This window comes from Bombina bombina, chromosome 10, assembly GCF_027579735.1.
Source record: "Bombina bombina isolate aBomBom1 chromosome 10, aBomBom1.pri, whole genome shotgun sequence".
Lineage (NCBI taxonomy): Eukaryota > Metazoa > Chordata > Amphibia > Anura > Bombinatoridae > Bombina > Bombina bombina.
Genome location: NC_069508.1, coordinates 7,205,698 through 7,230,626, shown reverse-complemented (window position 1 = coordinate 7,230,626; position 24,929 = coordinate 7,205,698). Strand labels below are relative to the sequence as shown.

General features: G+C 43.4%; 1 protein-coding gene across 1 annotated transcript in view; it reads left to right on the top strand.

The window, feature by feature from the left end:
- The first annotated feature begins 490 nt into the window (after positions 1-490).
- OLFM3 (olfactomedin 3) overlaps positions 491-24,929 on the top strand; it is a 102,452-nt gene continuing 78,013 nt past the window's right edge. Inside the window, exon 1 of the mRNA XM_053693737.1 lies at positions 491-619. Coding sequence (XP_053549712.1) covers positions 491-619 — 129 coding nt within the window. The remainder of the gene's footprint in view (positions 620-24,929) is intronic.

Genomic DNA, 24,929 nt, shown 5'->3' with positions numbered 1-24,929 from the left:
ACTCTCTCTCCCCCTCTGGGACTTTCTCTCCCTGTCTCTGTGACTCTCTCTCCCCCTCTGGGACTCTCTCTCCCTGTCTCTGGGACTCTCTCCATGTCTCTGGGACTCTCTCTCTCTCCCTGTCTCTTGCACTCTCTCTCCCCCTCTGGGACTTTCTCTCCCTGTCTCTGTGACTCTCTCTCCCCCTCTGGGACTCTCTCTCCCTGTCTCTGGGACTCTCTCCCTGTCTCTGGGACTCTCTCTCTCTCCCTGTCTCTTGCACTCTCTCTCCCCCTCTGGGACTCTCTCCCTGTCTCTGGGACTCTCTCCCTCCCTGTCTCTTGCACTCTCTCTCCCCCTCTGGGACTTTCTCTCCCTGTCTCTCTGCCTCTCTCCCCATCTCTCTGACTCTTTCTATCATTCTACAGCTTCCTCTCCCCCTCTCTCACTGTCTTTCTGCAGTCCCCTCCCTCCTCTGGTCCATCACTATGAGAGCTCAGTATTTCCCAGGATGGGCTCTGCGCTCCTCACACTTGGCGCTCTCCTCAGCACCATGGCTATGGTCACTAACTGGATGTCTCACACACTTCCCACCTTGGTTGGTCTAGACACCTCCCGAATTCCCAGCAGCAACTCACTGGTAAGTGCCTTGATCCTCCTGCAGAGCCCTGCACTGCTCACAGCCTACCGCCCTTGTACTGATGCCTTATTGCCACCCCAGTATGAAGTAGTCTGCGCTGCAGTATAATAGAAGCTGCACTGTTTCATGTTAAGTGTCAGTGACAACTGCTGGTGCCACTTGCTGAGGGTGACATGTTATTACATTTTATTTATCAATTCAGACATCATTAACCTTATTTGTTATTTTCCCCCAAACTCTGCTCAGTCTCCCTTGTGTACTCACTGTGCATGCCGCTTGTGCCTCACCTGTGTACTAACTGTGTGTACCGCTTGTGTATCACCTGTGTACTAACTGTGTGTACCGCTTGTGCCTCACCTGTGTACTAACTGTGTGTACCGCTTGTGTATCACCTGTGTACTGACTGTGTGTGCCGCTTGTGTCTCACCTGTGCACTCACTGTGTGTGCCGCTTGTGCCTCACCTGTGTACTGACTGTGTGTACCGCTTGTGCCTCACCTGTGTACTGACTGTGTGTGCCGCTTGTGCCTCACCTGCATACTGACTGTGTGTGCCGCTTGTGCCTCACCTGTGTACTCACTGTGTGTGCCGCTTGTGTCTCACCTGTGTACTGACTGTGTGTACCACTTGTGCCTCACCTGTGTACTGACTGTGTGTACCACTTGTGCCTCACCTGTGTACTGACTGTACATACCGCTTGTGTCTCACCTGTGTACTGACTGTGTGTGCCGCTTGTGCCTCACCTGTGTACTCACTGTGTGTACTGCTTGTGCCTCACCTGTGTACTGACTGTGCATGCCGCTTGTGTCTCACCTGCATACTCACTGTGTGTGCCGCTTTTGCCTCACCTGTGTACTCACTGTTTGTGCCGCTTGTGTCTCACCTGTGTACTGACTGTGTGTGCCGCTTGTGCCTCACCAGTGTACTGACTGTGCATGCCACTTGTGTCTCAACTGTGTACTGACTGTGTGTGCCGTTTGTGTCTCAACTGTGTACTGACTGTGTGTGCCACTTGTGTTTCACCTGAGTACTCACTGTGTGTGCCGCTTGTGTCTCACCTGTGTACTCACTGTGTGTGCCACTTGTGTCTCACCTGAGTACTCACTGTGTGTGCCGCTTGTGTCTCACCTGAGTACTCACTGTGTGTGCCGCTTGTGTCTCACCTGTGTACTCACTGTGTGTGCCACTTGTGCCTCACCTGTGTACTCACTGTGTGTGCCGCTTGTGTCTCACCTGTGTACTGACTGTGTGTGCCACTTGTGTCTCACCTGTGTACTGACTGTGTGTGCCGCTTGTGCCTCACCTGTGTACTGACTGTGTGTGCCGTTTGTGGCTCAACTGTGTACTGACTGTTTGTGCCGCTTGTGCCTCACCTGTGTACTGACTGTGCATGCTGCTTGTGCCTCACCTGTGTACTCACTGTGCATGCCGCTTGTGCCTCACCTGTCTACTCACTGTGCATGCCACTTGTGCCTCACCTGTGTACTGACTGTGTGGGCCGCTTGTGCCTCACCTGTGTACTGACTGTGTGTGCTGCTTGTGCCTCACCTGTGTACTCACTGATTGTACCACTTGTGCCTCATCTGTGTACTGACTGTGTGTTCCGCTTGTGTCTCACCTGTGTACTCACTGTGTGCACCGCTTGTGCCTCACCTGCATACTGACTGTGCATGCCGCTTGTGCCTCACCTGTGTACTGACTGTGTGTTCCGCTTGTGTCTCACCTGTGTACTGACTGTGTGTTCCGCTTGTGTCTCACCTGTGTACTGACTGTGTGTGCCACTTGTGTCTCACCTGTGTACTGACTGTGCGTGCCGCTTGTGCCTCACCTGTGTACTGACTGTGCGTGCCGTTTGTGCCTCACCTGTGTACTCACTGTGCATGCCGCTTGTGCCTCACCTGTCTACTCACTGTGCATGCCACTTGTGCCTCACCTGTGTACTGACTGTGTGGGCCGCTTGTGCCTCACCTGTGTACTGACTGTGTGTGCCGCTTGTGCCTCACCTGTGTACTCACTGATTGTATGACTTGTGCCTCACCTGTGTACTGACTGTGTGTTCTGCTTGTGTCTCACCTGTGTACTCACTGTGTGTACCGCTTGTGCCTCACCTGTGTACTGACTGTGCATGCCGCTTGTGCCTCACCTGTGTACTGACTGTGTGTTCCGCTTGTGTCTCACCTGTGTACTGACTGTGTGTTCCGCTTGTGTCTCACCTGTGTACTCACTGTGTGTGCCGCTTGTGTCTCACCTGTGTACTCACTGTGTGTGCCTCTTGTGTCTCACCTGTGTACTGACTGTGTGTTCCGCTTGTGTGTGCCGCTTGTGTCTCACCTGTGTACTCACTGTGTGTGCCGCTTGTGTCTCACCTGTGTACTCACTGTGTGTGCCGCTTGTGTCCCACCTGTGTACTGACTGTGTGTGCCGATTGTGTTTCACCTATGTACTGACTGTGTGTTCTGCTTGTGTCTCACCTGTGTACTGACTGTGTGTTCCGCTTGTGTGTGCCGCTTGTGTCTCACCTGTGTACTCACTGTGTGTGCCACTTGTTTCCCACCTGTGTACTCACTGTGTGTTCCACTTGTGTGTGCCGCTTGTGTCGAACCTGTGTACTCACTGTGTGTGCCGCTTGTGTCTCACCTGTGTACTCACTGTGTGTGCCGCTTGTGTCTCACCTGTGTACTCACTGTGTGTTCCGCTTGTGTCTCAACTGTGTACTGACTGTGTGTGCCACTTGTGTCTCACCTGAGTACTCACTGTGTGTGCCGCTTGTGTCTCACCTGTGTACTCACTGTGTGTGCCACTTGTGTCTCACCTGAGTACTCACTGTGTGTGCCGCTTGTGTCTCACCTGTGTACTCACTGTGTGTGCCACTTGTGCCTCACCTGTGTACTCACTGTGTGTGCCGCTTGTGTCTCACCTGTGTACTGACTGTGTGTGCCACTTGTGTCTCACCTGTGTACTGACTGTGTGTGCCGCTTGTGCCTCACCTGTGTACTGGCTGTGTGTGCCGTTTGTGGCTCAACTGTGTACTGACTGTTTGTGCCGCTTGTGCCTCACCTGTGTACTGACTGTGCGTGCTGCTTGTGCCTCACCTGTGTACTCACTGTGCATGCCGCTTGTGCCTCACCTGTCTACTCACTGTGCATGCCACTTGTGCCTCACCTGTGTACTGACTGTGTGGGCCGCTTGTGCCTCACCTGTGTACTGACTGTGTGTGCCGCTTGTGCCTCACCTGTGTACTCACTGATTGTACCACTTGTGCCTCATCTGTGTACTGACTGTGTGTTCCGCTTGTGTCTCACCTGTGTACTCACTGTGTGCACCGCTTGTGCCTCACCTGCATACTGACTGTGCATGCCGCTTGTGCCTCACCTGTGTACTGACTGTGTGTTCCGCTTGTGTCTCACCTGTGTACTGACTGTGTGTTCCGCTTGTGTCTCACCTGTGTACTGACTGTGTGTGCCACTTGTGTCTCACCTGTGTACTGACTGTGTGTGCCGCTTGTGCCTCACCTGTGTACTGACTGTGTGTGCCGTTTGTGTCTCAACTGTGTACTGACTGTGCGTGCCGCTTGTGCCTCACCTGTGTACTGACTGTGCGTGCCGTTTGTGCCTCACCTGTGTACTCACTGTGCATGCCGCTTGTGCCTCACCTGTCTACTCACTGTGCATGCCACTTGTGCCTCACCTGTGTACTGACTGTGTGGGCCGCTTGTGCCTCACCTGTGTACTGACTGTGTGTGCCGCTTGTGCCTCACCTGTGTACTCACTGATTGTATGACTTGTGCCTCACCTGTGTACTGACTGTGTGTTCTGCTTGTGTCTCACCTGTGTACTCACTGTGTGTACCGCTTGTGCCTCACCTGTGTACTGACTGTGCATGCCGCTTGTGCCTCACCTGTGTACTGACTGTGTGTTCCGCTTGTGTCTCACCTGTGTACTGACTGTGTGTTCCGCTTGTGTCTCACCTGTGTACTCACTGTGTGTGCCGCTTGTGTCTCACCTGTGTACTCACTGTGTGTGCCGCTTGTGTCTCACCTGTGTACTGACTGTGTGTTCCGCTTGTGTGTGCCGCTTGTGTCTCACCTGTGTACTCACTGTGTGTGCCGCTTGTGTCCCACCTGTGTACTGACTGTGTGTGCCGATTGTGTTTCACCTATGTACTGACTGTGTGTTCTGCTTGTGTCTCACCTGTGTACTGACTGTGTGTTCCGCTTGTGTGTGCCGCTTGTGTCTCACCTGTGTACTCACTGTGTGTGCCACTTGTATCCCACCTGTGTACTCACTGTGTGTTCCACTTGTGTGTGCCGCTTGTGTCTCACCTGTGTACTCACTGTGTGTGCCGCTTGTGTCTCACCTGTGTACTCACTGTGTGTGCCGCTTGTGTCTCACCTGTGTACTCACTGTGTGTTCCGCTTGTGTCTCACCTGTGTACTCACTGTGTGTGCCGCTTGTGTCTCACCTGTGTACTCACTGTGTGTGCCGCTTGTGTCTCACCTGTGTACTCACTTTGTGTTCCGCTTGTGTCTCACCTGTGTACTCACTGTGTGTGCCGCTTGTATCCCACCTGTGTACTCACTGTGTGTGCCGCTTGTATCCCACCTGTGTACTCACTGTGTGTTCCACTTGTGTGTGCCGCTTGTGTCTCACCTGTGTACTCACTGTGTGTGCCGCTTGTGTCTCACCTGTGTACTCACTGTGTGTGCCGCTTGTGTCTCACCTGTGTACTCACTGTGTGTTCCGCTTGTGTCTCACCTGTGTACTCACTGTGTGTGCCGCTTGTGTCTCACCTGTGTACTCACTGTGTGTGCCGCTTGTGTCTCACCTGTGTACTCACTTTGTGTTCCGCTTGTGTCTCACCTGTGTACTCACTGTGTGTGCCGCTTGTATCCCACCTGTGTACTCACTGTGTGTGCCGCTTGTATCCCACCTGTGTGCTCACTGTGTGTGCCGCTTGTGCCTCACCTGTGTACTGACTGTGTGTACCGCTTGTGCCTCACCTGTGTACTGACTGTGTGTACCGCTTGTGCCTCACCTGTGTACTGACTGTGCATGCCGCTTGTGTCTCACCTGCGTACTCACTGTGTGTGCCGCTTTTGCCTCACCTGTGTACTCACTGTTTGTGCCGCTTGTGTCTCACCTGTGTACTGACTGTGTGTGCCGCTTGTGCCTCACCAGTGTACTGACTGTGCATGCCACTTGTGTCTCAACTGTGTACTGACTGTGTGTGCCGTTTGTGTCTCAACTGTGTACTGACTGTGTGTGCCGCTTGTGTCTCACCTGAGTACTCACTGTGTGTGCCGCTTGTGTCTCACCTGTGTACTCACTGTGTGTGCCGCTTGTGTCTCACCTGTGTACTCACTGTGTGTGCCGCTTGTGTCTCACCTGTGTACTCACTGTGTGTTCCGCTTGTGTCTCACCTGTGTACTCACTGTGTGTGCCGCTTGTGTCTCACCTGTGTACTCACTGTGTGTGCCGCTTGTGTCTCACCTGTGTACTCACTTTGTGTTCCGCTTGTGTCTCACCTGTGTACTCACTGTGTGTGCCGCTTGTATCCCACCTGTGTACTCACTGTGTGTGCCGCTTGTATCCCACCTGTGTGCTCACTGTGTGTGCCGCTTGTGCCTCACCTGTGTACTGACTGTGTGTACCGCTTGTGCCTCACCTGTGTACTGACTGTGTGTACCGCTTGTGCCTCACCTGTGTACTGACTGTGTGTACCGCTTGTGCCTCACCTGCATACTGACTGTGTGTGCCGCTTGTGCCTCACCTGTGTACTCACTGTGTGTGCCGCTTGTGTCTCACCTGTGTACTGACTGTGTGTACCACTTGTGCCTCACCTGTGTACTGACTGTGTGTACCACTTGTGCCTCACCTGTGTACTGACTGTACATACCGCTTGTGTCTCACCTGTGTACTGACTGTGTGTGCCGCTTGTGCCTCACCTGTGTACTCACTGTGTGTACTGCTTGTGCCTCACCTGTGTACTGACTGTGCATGCCGCTTGTGTCTCACCTGCGTACTCACTGTGTGTGCCGCTTTTGCCTCACCTGTGTACTCACTGTTTGTGCCGCTTGTGTCTCACCTGTGTACTGACTGTGTGTGCCGCTTGTGCCTCACCAGTGTACTGACTGTGCATGCCACTTGTGTCTCAACTGTGTACTGACTGTGTGTGCCGTTTGTGTCTCAACTGTGTACTGACTGTGTGTGCCGCTTGTGTCTCACCTGAGTACTCACTGTGTGTGCCGCTTGTGTCTCAACTGTGTACTCACTGTGTGTGCCACTTGTGTCTCACCTGAGTACTCACTGTGTGTGCCGCTTGTGTCTCACCTGAGTACTCACTGTGTGTGCCGCTTGTGTCTCACCTGTGTACTCACTGTGTGTGCCACTTGTGCCTCACCTGTGTACTCACTGTGTGTGCCGCTTGTGTCTCACCTGTGTACTGACTGTGTGTGCCACTTGTGTCTCACCTGTGTACTGACTGTGTGTGCCGCTTGTGCCTCACCTGTGTACTGACTGTGTGTGCCATTTGTGGCTCAACTGTGTACTGACTGTGCGTGCCGCTTGTGCCTCACCTGTGTACTGACTGTGCGTGCTGCTTGTGCCTCACCTGTGTACTCACTGTGCATGCCGCTTGTGCCTCACCTGTCTACTCACTGTGCATGCCACTTGTGCCTCACCTGTGTACTGACTGTGTGGGCCGCTTGTGCCTCACCTGTGTACTGACTGTGTGTGCCGCTTGTGCCTCACCTGTGTACTCACTGATTGTATGACTTGTGCCTCACCTGTGTATTCACTGTGTGTGCCGCTTGTGTCTCACCTGTGTACTGACTGTGTGTGCCACTTGTGTCTCACCTGTGTACTGACTGTGTGTGCCGCTTGTGCCTCACCTGTGTACTGACTGTGTGTGCCATTTGTGGCTCAACTGTGTACTGACTGTGCGTGCCGCTTGTGCCTCACCTGTGTACTGACTGTGCGTGCTGCTTGTGCCTCACCTGTGTACTCACTGTGCATGCCGCTTGTGCCTCACCTGTCTACTCACTGTGCATGCCACTTGTGCCTCACCTGTGTACTGACTGTGTGGGCCGCTTGTGCCTCACCTGTGTACTGACTGTGTGTGCCGCTTGTGCCTCACCTGTGTACTCACTGATTGTACCACTTGTGCCTCATCTGTGTACTGACTGTGTGTTCCGCTTGTGTCTCACCTGTGTACTCACTGTGTGCACCGCTTGTGCCTCACCTGCATACTGACTGTGCATGCCGCTTGTGCCTCACCTGTGTACTGACTGTGTGTTCCGCTTGTGTCTCACCTGTGTACTGACTGTGTGTTCCGCTTGTGTCTCACCTGTGTACTGACTGTGTGTGCCACTTGTGTCTCACCTGTGTACTGACTGTGTGTGCCGCTTGTGCCTCACCTGTGTACTGACTGTGTGTGCCGTTTGTGTCTCAACTGTGTACTGACTGTGCGTGCCGCTTGTGCCTCACCTGTGTACTGACTGTGCGTGCCGTTTGTGCCTCACCTGTGTACTCACTGTGCATGCCGCTTGTGCCTCACCTGTCTACTCACTGTGCATGCCACTTGTGCCTCACCTGTGTACTGACTGTGTGGGCCGCTTGTGCCTCACCTGTGTACTGACTGTGTGTGCCGCTTGTGCCTCACCTGTGTACTCACTGATTGTACGACTTGTGCCTCACCTGTGTACTGACTGTGTGTTCCGCTTGTGTCTCACCTGTGTACTCACTGTGTGTACCGCTTGTGCCTCACCTGTGTACTGACTGTGCATGCCGCTTGTGCCTCACCTGTGTACTGACTGTGTGTTCCGCTTGTGTCTCACCTGTGTACTGACTGTGTGTTCCGCTTGTGTCTCACCTGTGTACTCACTGTGTGTGCCGCTTGTGTCTCACCTGTGTACTCACTGTGTGTGCCGCTTGTGTCTCACCTGTGTACTGACTGTGTGTTCCGCTTGTGTGTGCCGCTTGTGTCTCACCTGTGTACTGACTGTGTGTTCCGCTTGTGTGTGCCGCTTGTGTCTCACCTGTGTACTCACTGTGTGTGCCGCTTGTGTCCCACCTGTGTACTGACTGTGTGTGCCGATTGTGTTTCACCTATGTACTGACTGTGTGTTCTGCTTGTGTCTCACCTGTGTACTGACTGTGTGTTCCGCTTGTGTGTGCCGCTTGTGTCTCACCTGTGTACTCACTGTGTGTGCCGCTTGTGTCTCACCTGTGTACTCACTGTGTGTGCCGCTTGTGTCCCACCTGTGTACTGACTGTGTGTGCCGATTGTGTTTCACCTATGTACTGACTGTGTGTTCTGCTTGTGTCTCACCTGTGTACTGACTGTGTGTGCCGCTTGTGTCTCACCTGTGTACTCACTGTGTGTGCCGCTTGTGTCCCACCTGTGTACTGACTGTGTGTGCCGATTGTGTTTCACCTATGTACTGACTGTGTGTTCTGCTTGTGTCTCACCTGTGTACTGACTGTGTGTTCCGCTTGTGTGTGCCGCTTGTGTCTCACCTGTGTACTCACTGTGTGTACCACTTGTATCCCACCTGTGTACTCACTGTGTGTTCCACTTGTGTGTGCCGCTTGTGTCTCACCTGTGTACTCACTGTGTGTGCCGCTTGTGTCTCACCTGTGTACTCACTGTGTGTGCCGCTTGTGTCTCACCTGTGTACTCACTGTGTGTTCCGCTTGTGTCTCACCTGTGTACTCACTGTGTGTGCCGCTTGTGTCTCACCTGTGTACTCACTGTGTGTGCCGCTTGTGTCTCACCTGTGTACTCACTTTGTGTTCCGCTTGTGTCTCACCTGTGTACTCACTGTGTGTGCCGCTTGTATCCCACCTGTGTACTCACTGTGTGTGCCGCTTGTATCCCACCTGTGTACTCACTGTGTGTGCCGCTTGTGTCTCACCTGTGTACTCACTATGTGTGCCGCTTGTGTCTCACCTGTGTACTCACTGTGTGTGCCGCTTGTATCCCACCTGTGTACTCACTGTGTGTGCCGCTTGTGTCTCACCTGTGTACTCACTGTGTGTGCCGCTTGTATCCCACCTGTGTACTGACTGTGTGTGCCACTTGTGTCTCACCTGTGTACTCACTGTGTTTGCCGCTTGTGTCCCACCTGTGTACTCCCTGTGTGTGCCGCTTGTGTCCCACCTGTGTACTCACTGTGTGTGCCGCTTGTGTGTGCCACTTGTGTCTTACCTGTGTACTCACTGTGTGTGCGGCTTGTGTCCCACCTGTGTACTCACTGTGTGTGCCGCTTGTGTGTGCCGCTTGTGTCTTACCTGTGTACTCACTGTGTGTGCCACTTGTATCCCACCTGTGTACTGACTGTGTGTGCCACTTGTGTCTCACCTGTGTACTCACTGTGTGTGCCGCTTGTGTCCCACCTGTGTACTCACTGTGTGTGCCGCTTGTGTGTGCCGCTTGTGTCTTACCTGTGTACTGACTGTGTGTGCCGCTTGTATCTTACCTGTGTACTGACTGTGTGTGCCGCTTGTATCCCACCTGTGTACTGACTGTGTGTGCCACTTGTGTCTCACTTGTGTACTCACTGTGTGTGCCGCTTGTGTCTTACCTGTGTAACAACTGTTTCTGCCTACTGTGTGTGATTTGGAACCATAATAAACTGGACAGAGGGTTTCTAGCATTACAAAGTGATGTACAGTGGCAGAAGGCTGCATCTGGATTGCACTTATGTTTATTACTCCTATGAGGGGGCATTACATGGCACTGGTGAGCAGCTGGGGGTTATTTCAAGCTGTTTTGAGGTTCTGACAAATCTTTTAAAGCTCTAATTCTTTTTTTTTCTTTAGCTGAATTAGTTGGAGGCAAATTGTCCTCTCTCCAGACTCAATCAATTTAAAGAGGTTTTTGTCCCACTCCCAAAGCGGAAGAGGTGAATTTCTATACCCCGAAGGAGTGAGGTTTAAATATAAAGCCAAGTGTTTGATTTGGCAGCTAGAGGTTAACACGGCAGGCTGATTACTAGTGAAGTGTTCTATGACACAACAAGGCTGTTATGAGGTACAAGTGACATTTGTGTGATATTGTCATATCATGTTGGTATAATGTTACCCACCAGGATCACAGTCCTCTCTAACAATTAAACATGAACCCTTAAATAGCAATAACCTAAACATAACCCTAACCTGACATTTTAACTGCAAACATTAAATGATAAAGTTGTATGGTTTTGTGTAGATGTTGCATGGCGAGGACTCTCAGCATTAGTGGTACTAAACTACTAATAAGTATTAAACTCTATTTACCTGGTAGAATTTATATAAGCACCAGAGCAGTGAATAGCCTCACTCATCCAGTATTATATCTATATCTCCTGGGCTGGTGTCTCACAAACCCACAAGTGAGAGGTTAATTCCATTTGTCAAACTAAAGCCAGAGGCACTGGTTTCATTTCCCACCGTGAGATGTTTCAGCTGCCTCATTAAGTATTTAACGCTAATGTTTAAGCGGTGACTACGGATCAGCTGTTGAGTAAAGCTCACTTGCCAGAAAACCACAGTCAGCTCTTTTATGCACAATTTCCCTAAAACACAGAAATCTGCTCTGGAAAATGTTCAGCTCTTCCTACAGTGAAATGGGTTAAAAAAGGTTTTTCTTTTTATGTTTGTTTTTGTATATAAATACTGCAGAATATGTGTTACCCTAATATTCCTAACCCCTCCTGTTAGTCCTTACTCCCCCACACACCCTGTATGCCCAATACCTTTCCAAATGAGATTTAATTTATTTCCAGTTGGTTTATACCCACTTGTAAATTCACCTCCAATTTCCATAAATCAAATGTGCCCTCACCAAAGATCTTATTTTGTTCCATGTGAGACCAAATAATTCTTCTAGCGCCCTCAATATAACTCCTCCTATTGCACCATATAACCCTCCCTATAACTCCTCCTATTGCACCATATAACACTCCCTATAACTCCTCCTATTGCACTATATAACCCTCCCTATAACTCCTCCTATTGCACCATATAACACTCCCTATAACTCCTCCTATTGCACCATATAACCCTCCCTATAACTCCTCCTATTGCACCATATAACCCTCCCTATAACTCCTCCTATTGGACCATATAACCCTCCCTATAACTCCTCCAATTGCACCATATAACCCTCCCTATAACTCCTCCTATTGTACCATATAACTCTCCCTATAACTCCTCCTATTGCACCATATTACCCTCCTTATATCTCCTCCTATTGCACCATATAACCCTCCCTATATCTCCTCCTATTGTACCATATAACCCTCCCTATAACTGCTCTTATTGCACCATATAACCCTCCCTATAACTCCTCCTATTGCACCATATAACCCTCCCTATAACTCCTCCTATTGCACCATATAACCCTCCCTATAACTCCTCCTATTGTACCATATAACCCTCCCTATAACTCCTCCTATTGCACCATATAACCCTCCCTATAACTCCTCTTATTGTACCATATAACCCTCCTTATAACTCCTCATATTGTACCATATAACCCTCCCTATAACTCCTCCAATTGCACCATATAACCCTCCCTATAACTCCTCCTATTGTACCATATAACCCTTCCTATAACTCCTCCTATTGCACCATATTACCCTCCCTATAACTCCTCATATTGCACCATATAACCCTCCATATAACTCCTCCTATTGTACCATATAACCCTCCCTATAACTCCTCCAATTGCACCATATAACCCTCTCTATAACTCCTCCTATTGCACCATATAACCCTCCCTATAACTCCTCCTATTGTACCATATAACCCTCCCTATAACTCCTCCTATTGTATCATATAACCCTCTCTATAACTCCTCCTATTGCACCATATAACCCTCCCTATAACTCCTCCTATTATACCATATAACCCTCCCTATAACTCCTCCTATTGCACCATATAACCCTCCCTTTAACTCCTCCTATTGCACCATATAACCCTCCCTATAACTCCTCCTATTATACCATATAACCCTCCCTATAACTCCTCCTATTGCACCATATAACCCTCCCTATAACTCCTCCTATTGCACCATATAACCCTCCCTATAACTACTCCTATTGCACCATATAACCCGGCGGTAGGTAATATAGAAGGCGGCGGTGTAAGGGGCTCACATTAGGGGGAAGATAATATAGATGGCGGCGGTGTAAGGGGCTCACATTAGGGGGTAATATAGATAAAATAGGTAGCGGCGGTGTAGGGGGCTCACATTAGTCGGTAATATAGATAAAATAGGTAACGGCGGTGTAGGGGGCTCATATTAGGGGGTAATATAGATAAAATAGGTAGCGGCGGTGTAGGGGGCTCACATTAGGGGGTAATATAGATAATGTAGGTAGCGGCGGGGTCCGGGAGCGGCGGTTTAGGGGTTAATAACTTTATTAGGTGCGGCGGGGTCTGGGAGCGGCGGTTTAGGGGTTAATTAATTTATTATTATTAGGAGAGTGAGGGGGGATAGCGGATAGAGGGGTATACGTGTCGGGCTATGTTTAGGAGGCGTGTTAGACAGTACGGGTGATTTAATAACTTAGTCAGGTTTTTTATGCGGCGGCAGTTTCTAAAGTGCCGTAAGTCACTGGCGACTCCAGAAATTTGTACTTACGCAGATTTCTGGACATCGCTGGTTTGTGAGACTTACGGCACTTTAGCCTCTGACGGCGCCGTATATGGGATAGCTCGAGTTGCGAGCTGAAACTATGGGCGGCGCAGGTTTCCACGCTTGCGCCGAAACCTGCGCCGTATATTGGATCGCGCCCCAAGTGTTTGGAATAAAAATCAAGCTCCATTGCCATAGATGTCATTTCCCCAGAGCAAATTTAATTCACTGTATTTGGAGCTGCCACAAGGGACTGAGTTTCTGGGCTAAAATTTCTTTTTGGTTATCAAAAATAATCAAACAACCTGTGTCTTTAAAAAAAGAGAATATAATATTGTTAAATGAAAATACACAACCACTATTAAATATGAATATTAGTTTTATAAACTTTACCATATTATGTGCAAGGAATCTTATTTTCTCTTTGTGGAAATCTAAAAAGTTGCCAAATTTCTTCTAATTTGTCAATAATATGCACTCGAAACTTGTGTTAGAACAATTTGATATGACAATTAATTCAGAGCGTGAGATTTATAGATTTAATTAATTATTAATATCAATTTATTAATTATTAATTATTATTATTAATTATTTTAGTTAATGTCCAGCAACAAAAGATTTATCCGTTTTGAAAATTTGATATACATACAAGAAGCTTACCTAAGAGGGGAATTTCTTGTCCCATAATTCTAATAGAATTTAAAGTAAGGCAGATTGAACTCAAAAAGTTAAGGAGAGGTTAAAAAGTCTAACGGCTAGATTTAGAGTTCTGCGGCCAAAGGGGTGCGTTAGCTACGCATGTTTTTTTTCCCCCGCACCTTTTAAATAACGCTGGTATTTAGAGTTCTCTGAAGGGCTGCGTTAGGCTCCAAAAAGGGAGCGTAGAGCATAATTTACCGCCACTTCAACTCTCAATACCAGCGTTGCTTACGGTAGCGGCCAACTTGAAAAACGTGCTCGTGCACGATTCCCCCATAGGAAACAATGGGGCAGTTTTAGCTGGAAAAAAAAACTAACACCTGCAAAAAAGTAGCGTTCAGCTCCCAACGCAGCCCCATTGTTTCCTATGGGAAAATAAAAAATATGTCTACACCTAACACCCTAACATGTACCCCGAGTCTAAACACCCCTAACCTTACACTTATTAACCTCTAATCTGCCGCTCCCGCTATCGCTGACCCCTGCATATTATTATTAACCCCTAATCTGCCGCTCCGGACACCGCCGCAACCTACATTATCCCTATGAACCCCTAAACTGCTGCCCCCAACGTCGCCGACACCTACATAATATTTATTAACCCCTAATCTGCCCCCCCAACGTCGCTGCTACCTTACCTACACTTATTTACCCCTAATCTTTCGACCGGACCTCGCCGCCACTATAATAAATGTATTAACCCCTTGACCGCCTCACTCCCGCCTCGCAAACCCTATAATAAATTTTATTAACCCCTAATCTGCCCTCCCTAACATCTGCGACACCTAACTTCAAGTATAAACCCCTAATCTGCCGACCGGACCTCACCGCTACTATAATAAATGTATTAACCCCTAAAGCTAAGTCTAACCCAAACACCCCCCTAAGTTAGATATAATTTTAATCTAACGAAATAAATGAATTCTTATTAAATAAATTAATCCTATTTAAAGCTAAATACTTACCTGTAAAATAAACCCTAATATAGCTACAATATAACTAATAATTATATTGTAGCTATTTTAGGATTTATATTTATTTTACAGGCAACTTTGTATTTATTTTAACTAGGTACAATAGCTATTAAATAGTTATTAACTATTTAATAGTTACCTATTTAAAGTAATTACAAAATTACCTGTAAAATAAATCCTAACCTAAGTTACAATTAAACCTAACACTACACTATCAATATAATTAATTAAATAAACTACCTACAATTACCTACAATTAAATCAACTAAACTAAATTACAAAAAACCAACAAACACTAAATTACAAAAAATAAAAAAAGATTACAAGAATTTTAAACTAATTACACCTACTCTAAGCCCCCTAAAAAAATAACAAAGCCCCCCAAAATAAAAAAAATGCCCTACCCTATTCTAAAATAAAAAGTTAACAGCTCTATTACCTTACCAGCCCTTAAAAGGGCCTTTTGCAGGGCATGTGCCAAAGAAATCAGCTCTTTTGCTTGAAAAAAACCATACAATACCCCCCCAACATTACAACCCACCACCCACATACCCCTAATCTAACCCAGACCCCCCTTAAAAAACCTAACACTAAGCCCCTGAAGATCTCCCTACCTTGTATTCACCCAACCGGGTATCACCGATCCTTCCAGAAGAGGGTGGGAAGCCTCCATCCTATCCGGCAAGAAGAGGTCGAGAAGAGGGTCCGAAGTCTTCATCCTATCCGGCAAGAAGAGGTCCTCCAGAGGGTCCAAAGTCTTCATCCAGACGGCACCTTCTGTCTTCTTCCATCCGGAGAGGAGCTGGTCCATCTTGAAGCAGCTGACGCGGAGCCATCCTTCCTCACCGACGTCCTAAGTCCGAATGAAGGTTCCTTTAAATGACGTCATCCAAGATGGCGTCCCTCGAATTCCGATTGGCTGATAGGATTCTATCAGCCAATCGGAATTAAGGTAGGAAAAATCTGATTGGCTGATTGAATCAGCCAATCAGATTCAAGTTCAATCCGATTGGCTGATTGGATCAGCCAATCAGATTGAGCTTGCATTCTATTGGCTGTTCCGATCAGCCAATAGAATGCAAGCTCAATCTGATTGGCTGATTGGATCAGCCAATCGGATTGAACTTGAATCTGACTGGCTGATTCAATCAGCCAATCAGATTTTTCCTACCTTAATTCCGATTGGCTGATAGAATCCTATCAGCCAATCGGAATTTGAGGGACGCCATCTTGGATGACGTCATTTAAAGGAACCTTCATTCGGACTTAGGACGGCGGTGAGGAAGGATGGCTCCGCGTCGGCTGCTTCAAGATGGACCCGCTTCGGATGGAAGAAGATAGAAGATGCCGCCTGGATGAAGACTTTGGACCCTCGGGAGGACCTCTTCTTGCCGGATAGGATGAAGACTTCAGACCCTCTTCTGGACCTCTTCTTGCCGGATCGGATGAAGACTTCGGACCCTCTTCTGGACGGATCGGTGATACCCGGCTGGGTGAATACAAGGTAGGGAGATCTTCAGGGGCTTAGTGTTAGGTTTTTAAAGGGGGGTTTGGGTGGGTTAGATTAGGGGTATGTGGGTGGTGGGTTGTAATGTTGGGGGGGTATTGTATGGTTTTTTTCAGGCAAAAGAGCTGATTTCTTTGGGGCATGCCCCGCAAAAGGCCCTTTTAAGGGCTGGTAAGGTAATAGAGCTGTTAACTTTTTATTTTAGAATAGGGTAGGGCATTTTTTTATTTGGGGGGGCTTTGTTATTTTTTTAGGGGGCTTAGAGTAGGTGTAATTAGTTTAAAATTCTTGTAATCTTTTTTTATTTTTTGTAATTTAGTGTTTGTTTGTTTTTTGTAATTTAGTGTTTGTTTGTTTTTTGTAATTTAGTTTAGTTGATTTAATTGTAGGTAATTGTAGGTAGTTTATTTAATTAATTTATTGATAGTATAGTGTTAGGTTTAATTGTAACTTAGGTTAGGATTTATTTTACAGGTAATTTTGTAATTATTTTAACCAGGTAGCTATTAAATAGTTAATAACTATTTAATAGCTATTGTACCTAGTTAAAATAAATACAAAGTTGCCTGTAAAATAAATATAAATCCTAAAATAGCTACAATGTAATTATTTGTTATATTGTAGCTATATTAGGGTTTATTTTACAGGTAAGTATTTAGCTTTAAATAGGATTAATTTATTTAATAATAAATAATTTATTTCGTTAGATTTAAATTATATTTAACTTAGGGGGGTGTTAGGGTTAGGGTTAGACTTAGCTTTAGGGGTTAATACGTTTATTAGAGTAGCGGTGAAGTCCGGTCGGCAGATTAGGGGTTAATACTTGAAGTTAGGTGGCGGCGATGTTAGGGAGGGCAAATTAGGGGTTAATAAAATTTATTATAGGGTTTGCGAGGCGGGAGTGCGGCGGTTTAGTGGTAAAAACATTTATTATAGTGGCGGCAAGGTCCGGTCGGCAGATTAGGGGTTAATAAGTGTAGGTAGGTAGCGGCGACGTTGGAGGGGGCAGATTAGGGGTTAATAAATATTATGTAGGTGTCGGCGATGTTAGGGGCAGCAGATTAGGGGTACATAGGGATAATGTAGGTGGCGGCGGTGTGCGGTCGGCAGATTAGGGGTTAAAAAAAATTATTATAGTGGCGGCGATGTGGGGGGCCTCGGTTTAGAGGTACATAGGTAGTTTATGGGTGTTAGTATACTTTAGAGCACAGTAGTTAAGAGCTTTATAAACCGGCGTTAGCCCATAAAGCTCTTAACTCCTGACTTTTTTCTGCGGCTGGAGTCTTGTCGGTAGAGGGTCTAACGCTCACTTCAGCCAAGACTCTAAATACCGGCGTTAGAAAGATCCCATTGAAAAGATAGGATACGCAATTGGCGTAAGGGGATCTGCGGTATGGAAAAGTCGCGGCTGGAAAGTGAGCGTTAGACCCTTTCCTGACTGACTCTAAATACCAGCGGGCGGTAAAAACCAGCGTTAGGACCCCTTAACGCTGGTTTTGACGGCTAACACAGAACTCTAAATCTAGGCGTTATATTCTAAATGATCAGATTAAAAGTGGATTTGAAGGAAGGAGTTTCTTCCCCCCCTTTGTGTGTTTTTTTGTTTTATCTTTCTCTCTCCCCATATGTTTGTTTTGATTTTATTTTATATAACATGTTATTAAAATGCCTGTTTTTCTTTACATTGAGGGTTACATTTGATGTTGTCCTTGTTCTACTATATAGTGACACAACAAACAGGTTGTTTTGAATTGAAGAATGTTGATACATCTGATTGTTAAGTTACTGATTTGCTTTTTTTTTTATCATGTATTTTAATATGTGTCACAACTTGTTGGAACTAAAGAGAACCTATGTATCTTTTGTTTTGGCTTATAAATAAAATAAAAAACAAAAAACAAACACTGTCTAATAATTATACATTACACAGTACAGTTACAGTCATAATAACACCATCTAATAAATATACATTACACAGTACAGTTACACACATAATAACACCATCTAATAAATATACATTACACAGTACAGTTACACTCATAATAACACTGTCTAATAAATATACATTACACAGTACAGTTACACTCATAATAACACTATCTAATAAATATACATTACACAGTACAGTTACACACATAATAACATCATCTAATAAATATACATTACACAGTACAGTTACACACATAATAACAATATCTAATAACAATACATTACACAGTACAGTTACACTCATAATAACACCATCTAATAAACATACATTACAAAGTACAGTTACACTCATAATAACACCATCTAATAAATATACATTACACAGTACAGTTACACACATAATAACACTATCTAATAACAATACATTACACAGTACAGTTACACTCATAATAACACCATCTAATAAATATACATTACACAGTACAGTTACACACATAATAACACTATCTAATAAATATACATTACACAGTACAGTTACACTCATAATAACACCATCTAATAAATATACATTACACAGTACAGTTACACACATAATAACACTATCTAATAAATATACATTACACAGTACAGTTACACACATAATAACACTATCTAATAAATATACATTACACAGTACAGTTACACACATAATAACACTATCTAATAAATATACATTACACAGTACAGTTACACACATAATAACACTAGCTAATAAATATAAATTACACAGTACAGTTACACACATAATAACAATATCTAATAACAATACATTACACAGTACAGTTACACTCATAATAACACCATCTAATAAATATACATTACACAGTACAGTTACACTCATAATAACACCATCTAATAAATATACATTACACAGTACAGTTACACACATAATAACACTATCTAATAAATATACATTACACAGTACAGTTACACACATAATAACACTATCTAATAAATATACATTACACAGTACAGTTACACACATAATAACACTATCTAATAAATATACATTACACAGTACAGTTACACACATAATAACACTAGCTAATAAATATAAATTACACAGTACAGTTACACACATAATAACACCATCTAATAAACATACATTACAAAGTACAGTTACACTTATAATAACACTATCTAATAAATATACATTACATAGTACAGCTACACACATAATAACACTATCTAATAAATATACATTACACAGTACAGTTACACACATAATAACACTGTCTAATAAATATACATTACACAGTACAGTTACACACATAACACTGTCTAATAAATATACATTACACAGTACAGTTACACACATAATAATACTATCTATTAAATATACATTACACAGTACAGTTACACACATAATAACACTATCTAATAAATATACATTACACAGTACAGTTACACACATAATAATACTATCTATTAAATATACATTACACAGTACAGTTACACACATAATAACACTATCTAATAAATATACATTACACAGTACAGTTACACACATAATAACAATATCTAATAAATATACATTACACAGTACAGTTACACACATAATAACACTAATTAATATACATTACACAATACAGTTACACACATAATAATACTATCTAATAAATATACATTACACAGTACAGTTACACACATAATAACACTATCTAATAAATATACAATACACAGTACAGTTACACACATAATAACACTGTCTAATAAATATACATTACACAGTACAGTTACACAAATAATAACACTGTCTAATAAATATACATTACACAGTACAGTTACATACATAGTAACACTGTCTAATAACAATACATTACACAGTACCTTTATACTCATAATAACAACACTGTCTAATAACAATACAATCGGCTAGATTACGAGTTTTGCGGTATGAGTGAAAAAGCAGCGTTAAGGCTCTTTTTCACTACAGCTGGTATTACGAATCTTGCAGGTATATCTGCACCGCACACTTTTTTGGCCGTAACGCAACGTAACTACCACAGCTTTCCAAAAGTCATTTTTTCAATGGGACTTCCTTTGCCCCGGTATAACGAGTTTGCCTGGGAGGCCAAAAAGTGAGCGGTACAGCCAATACCGTCAAGATCCATACCGTAAACTGAAAGTCAGTAGTTATGGGTTTTATTTACACGTAACATAAAACTCATAACTAAAGTGCTAAAAAGTACACTACCACACATAAACTACCTATTAACTCCTAAACCGAGGCCCTCCCGCATCGCAAATAATAAAATAAAATAATTAACCCCTAATCTGCCGCTCTGGACATCGCTGCCACTAGAATAAACATATTAACCCCTAAAAAATATTATTGTTAAATATTAAATATTGTTAAATATTATTAACCCCTAATCTGCTGCCCCCAAAATCGCTGCCACTATACTAAAGTTATTAACCCCTAAACCTAACCCTAAGTCTGACCCTAACACCCCCTAACTTTAATGTAATTAAAATAAATTTAAATAAAACCTACTATTAATAACTAAATAATTCCTATTTAAAACTAAATACTTACCTATAAAATAAACCCTAAGCTAGCCACAATATAACTAATAGTTACATTGTAGCTATCTTAGGTTTTATTTTTATTTTACAGCTAAGTTTGTATTTATTTTAACTAGGTAGACTAGTTAATAAATAGTTATTAACTAATTACTAGCTACCTAGTTAAAATAAATACAAACTTACATACTAATTTTTTCAGCCCAAACCCTAAGCTAAAAATAAAACCCACCCAATAAACCCTTAAAAAAAAACTAACACTAACCCCCGAAGATCCACTTACAGTTTTTGAAGACCCGACATCCATCCTCAACGAAGCGGCAGAAGTCCTCAGCGAAGCCGCCAGAAGTCTTCATCCAAGCGGGACGAAGTCTTCATCCAAGTCGGCAGAAGTCTTCATCCAAACAGCATCTTCTATCTTCATCCATCTCCATCTTCAAGACATCCGGCACGAAGCATCCTCTTCTTCCGACAGGTCTTCTCGAATGAAGGTTCTTTTAATTGACGTCATCCAAGATGGTGTCCCTTGAATTCCGATTCGCTGATAGAATTCTATCAGCCAATCAGAATTAAAGGTGAAAAAATCGTATTGGCTGATTGGAACAGCCAATAGAATGCGAGCTCAATCCTATTGGCTGATTGCATCAGCCAATAGGATTTTTTCACTTTTAATTCCGATTGGCTGATAGAATTCTATCAGCCAATCGGAATTCAAGGGACGCTATCTTGGATGACGTCACTTAAAGGAACCTTCATTTGAGAAGAGCCTTCAGAAGAAGAGGATGCTCCGCGCCGGATATCTTGAAGATGGAGCTGCTCCGCGCCGGATGGATGAAGATAGAAGATGCCTTCTGGATGAAGACTTCGACCCGCTTGGATGAAGACTTCTCCTGGCTTCGTTGAGGACTTCTGCCCGCTTGGATGAAGACTTCTGCCGCTTTGTTGAGAATGGATGTCCGGTCTTCAAAAACTCTAAGTGGATCTTCAGGGGTTAGTGTTAGGTTTTTTTAAGTGTTTATTGGGTGGGTTTTATTTTTAGATTAGGGTTTGGGCAGAAAAAGAGCTAAATGCCCTTTTAAGGGCAATGCTCATCCAAATGCCCTTTTCAGGACAATGGGGAGCTTAGTTTTTTTTAGATAGGATTTTATTTGGGGGGTTGGTTGTGTGGGTGGTGGGTTTTACTGTTGGGGGGTTGTTTGTATTTTTTTTACAGGTAAAAGAGCTGATTTCTTTGGGGCAATGCCCCGCAAAAAGGCCCTTTTAAGGGCCATTGGTAGTTTATTGTAGGCTAGGGTTTTTTTATTTTGGGGGGGGGCTTTTTTATTTTGATAGGGCTATTAGATTAGGTGTAATTAGTTTAAATATTTGATAATTTCTTTTTTATTTTGTGTAATTTAGTGGGGGGGGGGGGGGTTGTAATTTAGTTAATTGTATTTAATTAATGTAATTTATTTAATTGTAGTGTAATGTTAGGTGTTAGTGTAAGGCAGGTTAGGTTTTATTTTACAATAAATTTGTATTTATTTTAACTAGATAGTTAGTAAATAGTTAATAACTATTTACTAACTAGTCTACCTAGTTAAAATAAATACAAACTTGCCTGTAAAATAAAAATAAAACCTAAGCTAGATACAATGTAACTATTACTTATATTGTAGCTAGCTAAGGGTTTATTTTATAGGTAAGTATTTAGTTTTAAATAGGAATTATTTAGTTAATGATAGGAATTTTTAATTAGATTTCTTTTAATTATATTAAAGTTAGGGGTGTTAGGGTTAGACTTAGGGTTAGGTTTAGGGGTTAATAACTTTAGTATAGTGGCGGCGACAATGGGGGCGGCAGATTAGGGGTTAATAAGTGTAAATAGGTAGCGACGACATTGGAGACGGCAGATTTGGGGTTAATAAGTGTAGGTGGGTGGCGGCGATTCAGGGGCGGCAGATTAGGGGTTAAGAAGTGTAATGTAGGTGGCGGCAATGTCGGGGGTGGCAGATTAGGGGTTAATTGTAGGTAGGTAGCGGCGATGTCGAGGGCGGCAGATTAGGGTGTTTAGACTCAGGGTTTATGTTAGGGTGTTAGGTGTAAATATAACTTATGTTTCCTCATAGGAATCAATGGGGCTGCGTTACGGAGCTTTACGCTCCTTTATTGCAGGTATTAGGCTTTTTTATAGCCGGCTCTCCCCATTGATGTCTATGGGGAAATCGTGCACGAGCACGTAAAACCAGCTCAAAGCAGTGCTGGTATTTGAGTGTGGTATGGAGCTCAATTTTGCTCAACGCTCACTTATTGCCTGCTAACGCTGAGTTTATGAAAACCTGTAATAGCAGCGCTATAGGGAGGTGAGCAGTGACAATAACTTGCAAGTTAGTACCAAGCCGCTCTTACCGCAAAACTTATAATCTAGCCGAATACAAAGTACAGTTACACACATAATAACACTATATAATAAATATACATTACAAAGTACATTTACACTCATAATAACACTATCTAATTACAATACATTACACAGCACAGTTACACACATAATAACACTATCTAATAAATATACATTACACAGTACAGTTACACACATAATAACACTATCTAATAAATATACATTACACAGTACAGTTACACACATAATAACACTATATAATAAATATACATTACACAGTACAGTTACACACGTAATAACACTATCTAATAAATATACATTACACAGTACAGTTACACACATAGTAACACTGTCTAATAAATATACATTACACAGTACAGTTACACTCATAATAACATTGTTTAATAATAATACATTACACAGTACAGTTACACACATAGTAACATTGTCTAATAATAATACATTACACAGTACAGTTACACACATAACACTGTAATAAATATACATTACACAGTACAGTTACACTCATAATAACACTAATAAATATACATTACACAGTACAGTTACACACATAATAACACTATCTATTAAATATATATTACACAGTACAGTTACACACATAATAACACTATTAAATATACATTACAAAATACAGTTACACACATAATAACACCATCTAATAAATATACATTACACAGTACAGTTACACTCATAATAACACCATCTAATAAATATACATTACACAGTACAGTTACACACATAATAACACCATCTAATAAATATACATTACACAGTACAGTTACACTCATAATAACACTATCTAAGTGCCGCACGGCACAAAATGCGTAAGCCCACGCCCCCTCTTCCTTCGTTTGTTACTGTGTGTGTCTTCTCAAATGGAATAAAGCTCTGCTTTTTATACGGATCCCTGGTGTGCTGCCTCTCGGTTCTTGTACACTCATAACAACACTATCTAATAAAAATACATTACACAGGACAGTTACACACATAATATCACTATCTGTTAAATATGCATTACACAGTACAGTTACACACATAATAACGCTATATTTTAAATATACATTACACAGTACAGTTACACACATAATAACATTATCTAATAAATATACATTACACAGTACAGTTACACTCATAATAACACCATCTAATAAATATACATTACACAGTACAGTTACACTCATAATAACACCATCTAATAAATATATATTACACAATACAGTTACACTCATAATAACACTATCTAATAAATATACATTACACAGTACATTTACACACATAATAACACTATCTAATAAATATACATTACACTGTACAGTTACACTCATAATAACACCATCTAATAAATATACATTACACAGTACAGTTACACTCATAACACTATCTAATAAATATACATTACACAGTACAGTTACACTCATAATAACACTATCTAATAAATATACATTACACAGTACAGTTACACTCATAATAACACTATCTAATAAATATACATTACACAGTACAGTTACACTCATAACACTATCTAATAAATATACATTACACAGTACAGTTACACACATAATAAAACCATCTAATAAATATACATTACACAGTACAGTTACACACATAATAAACC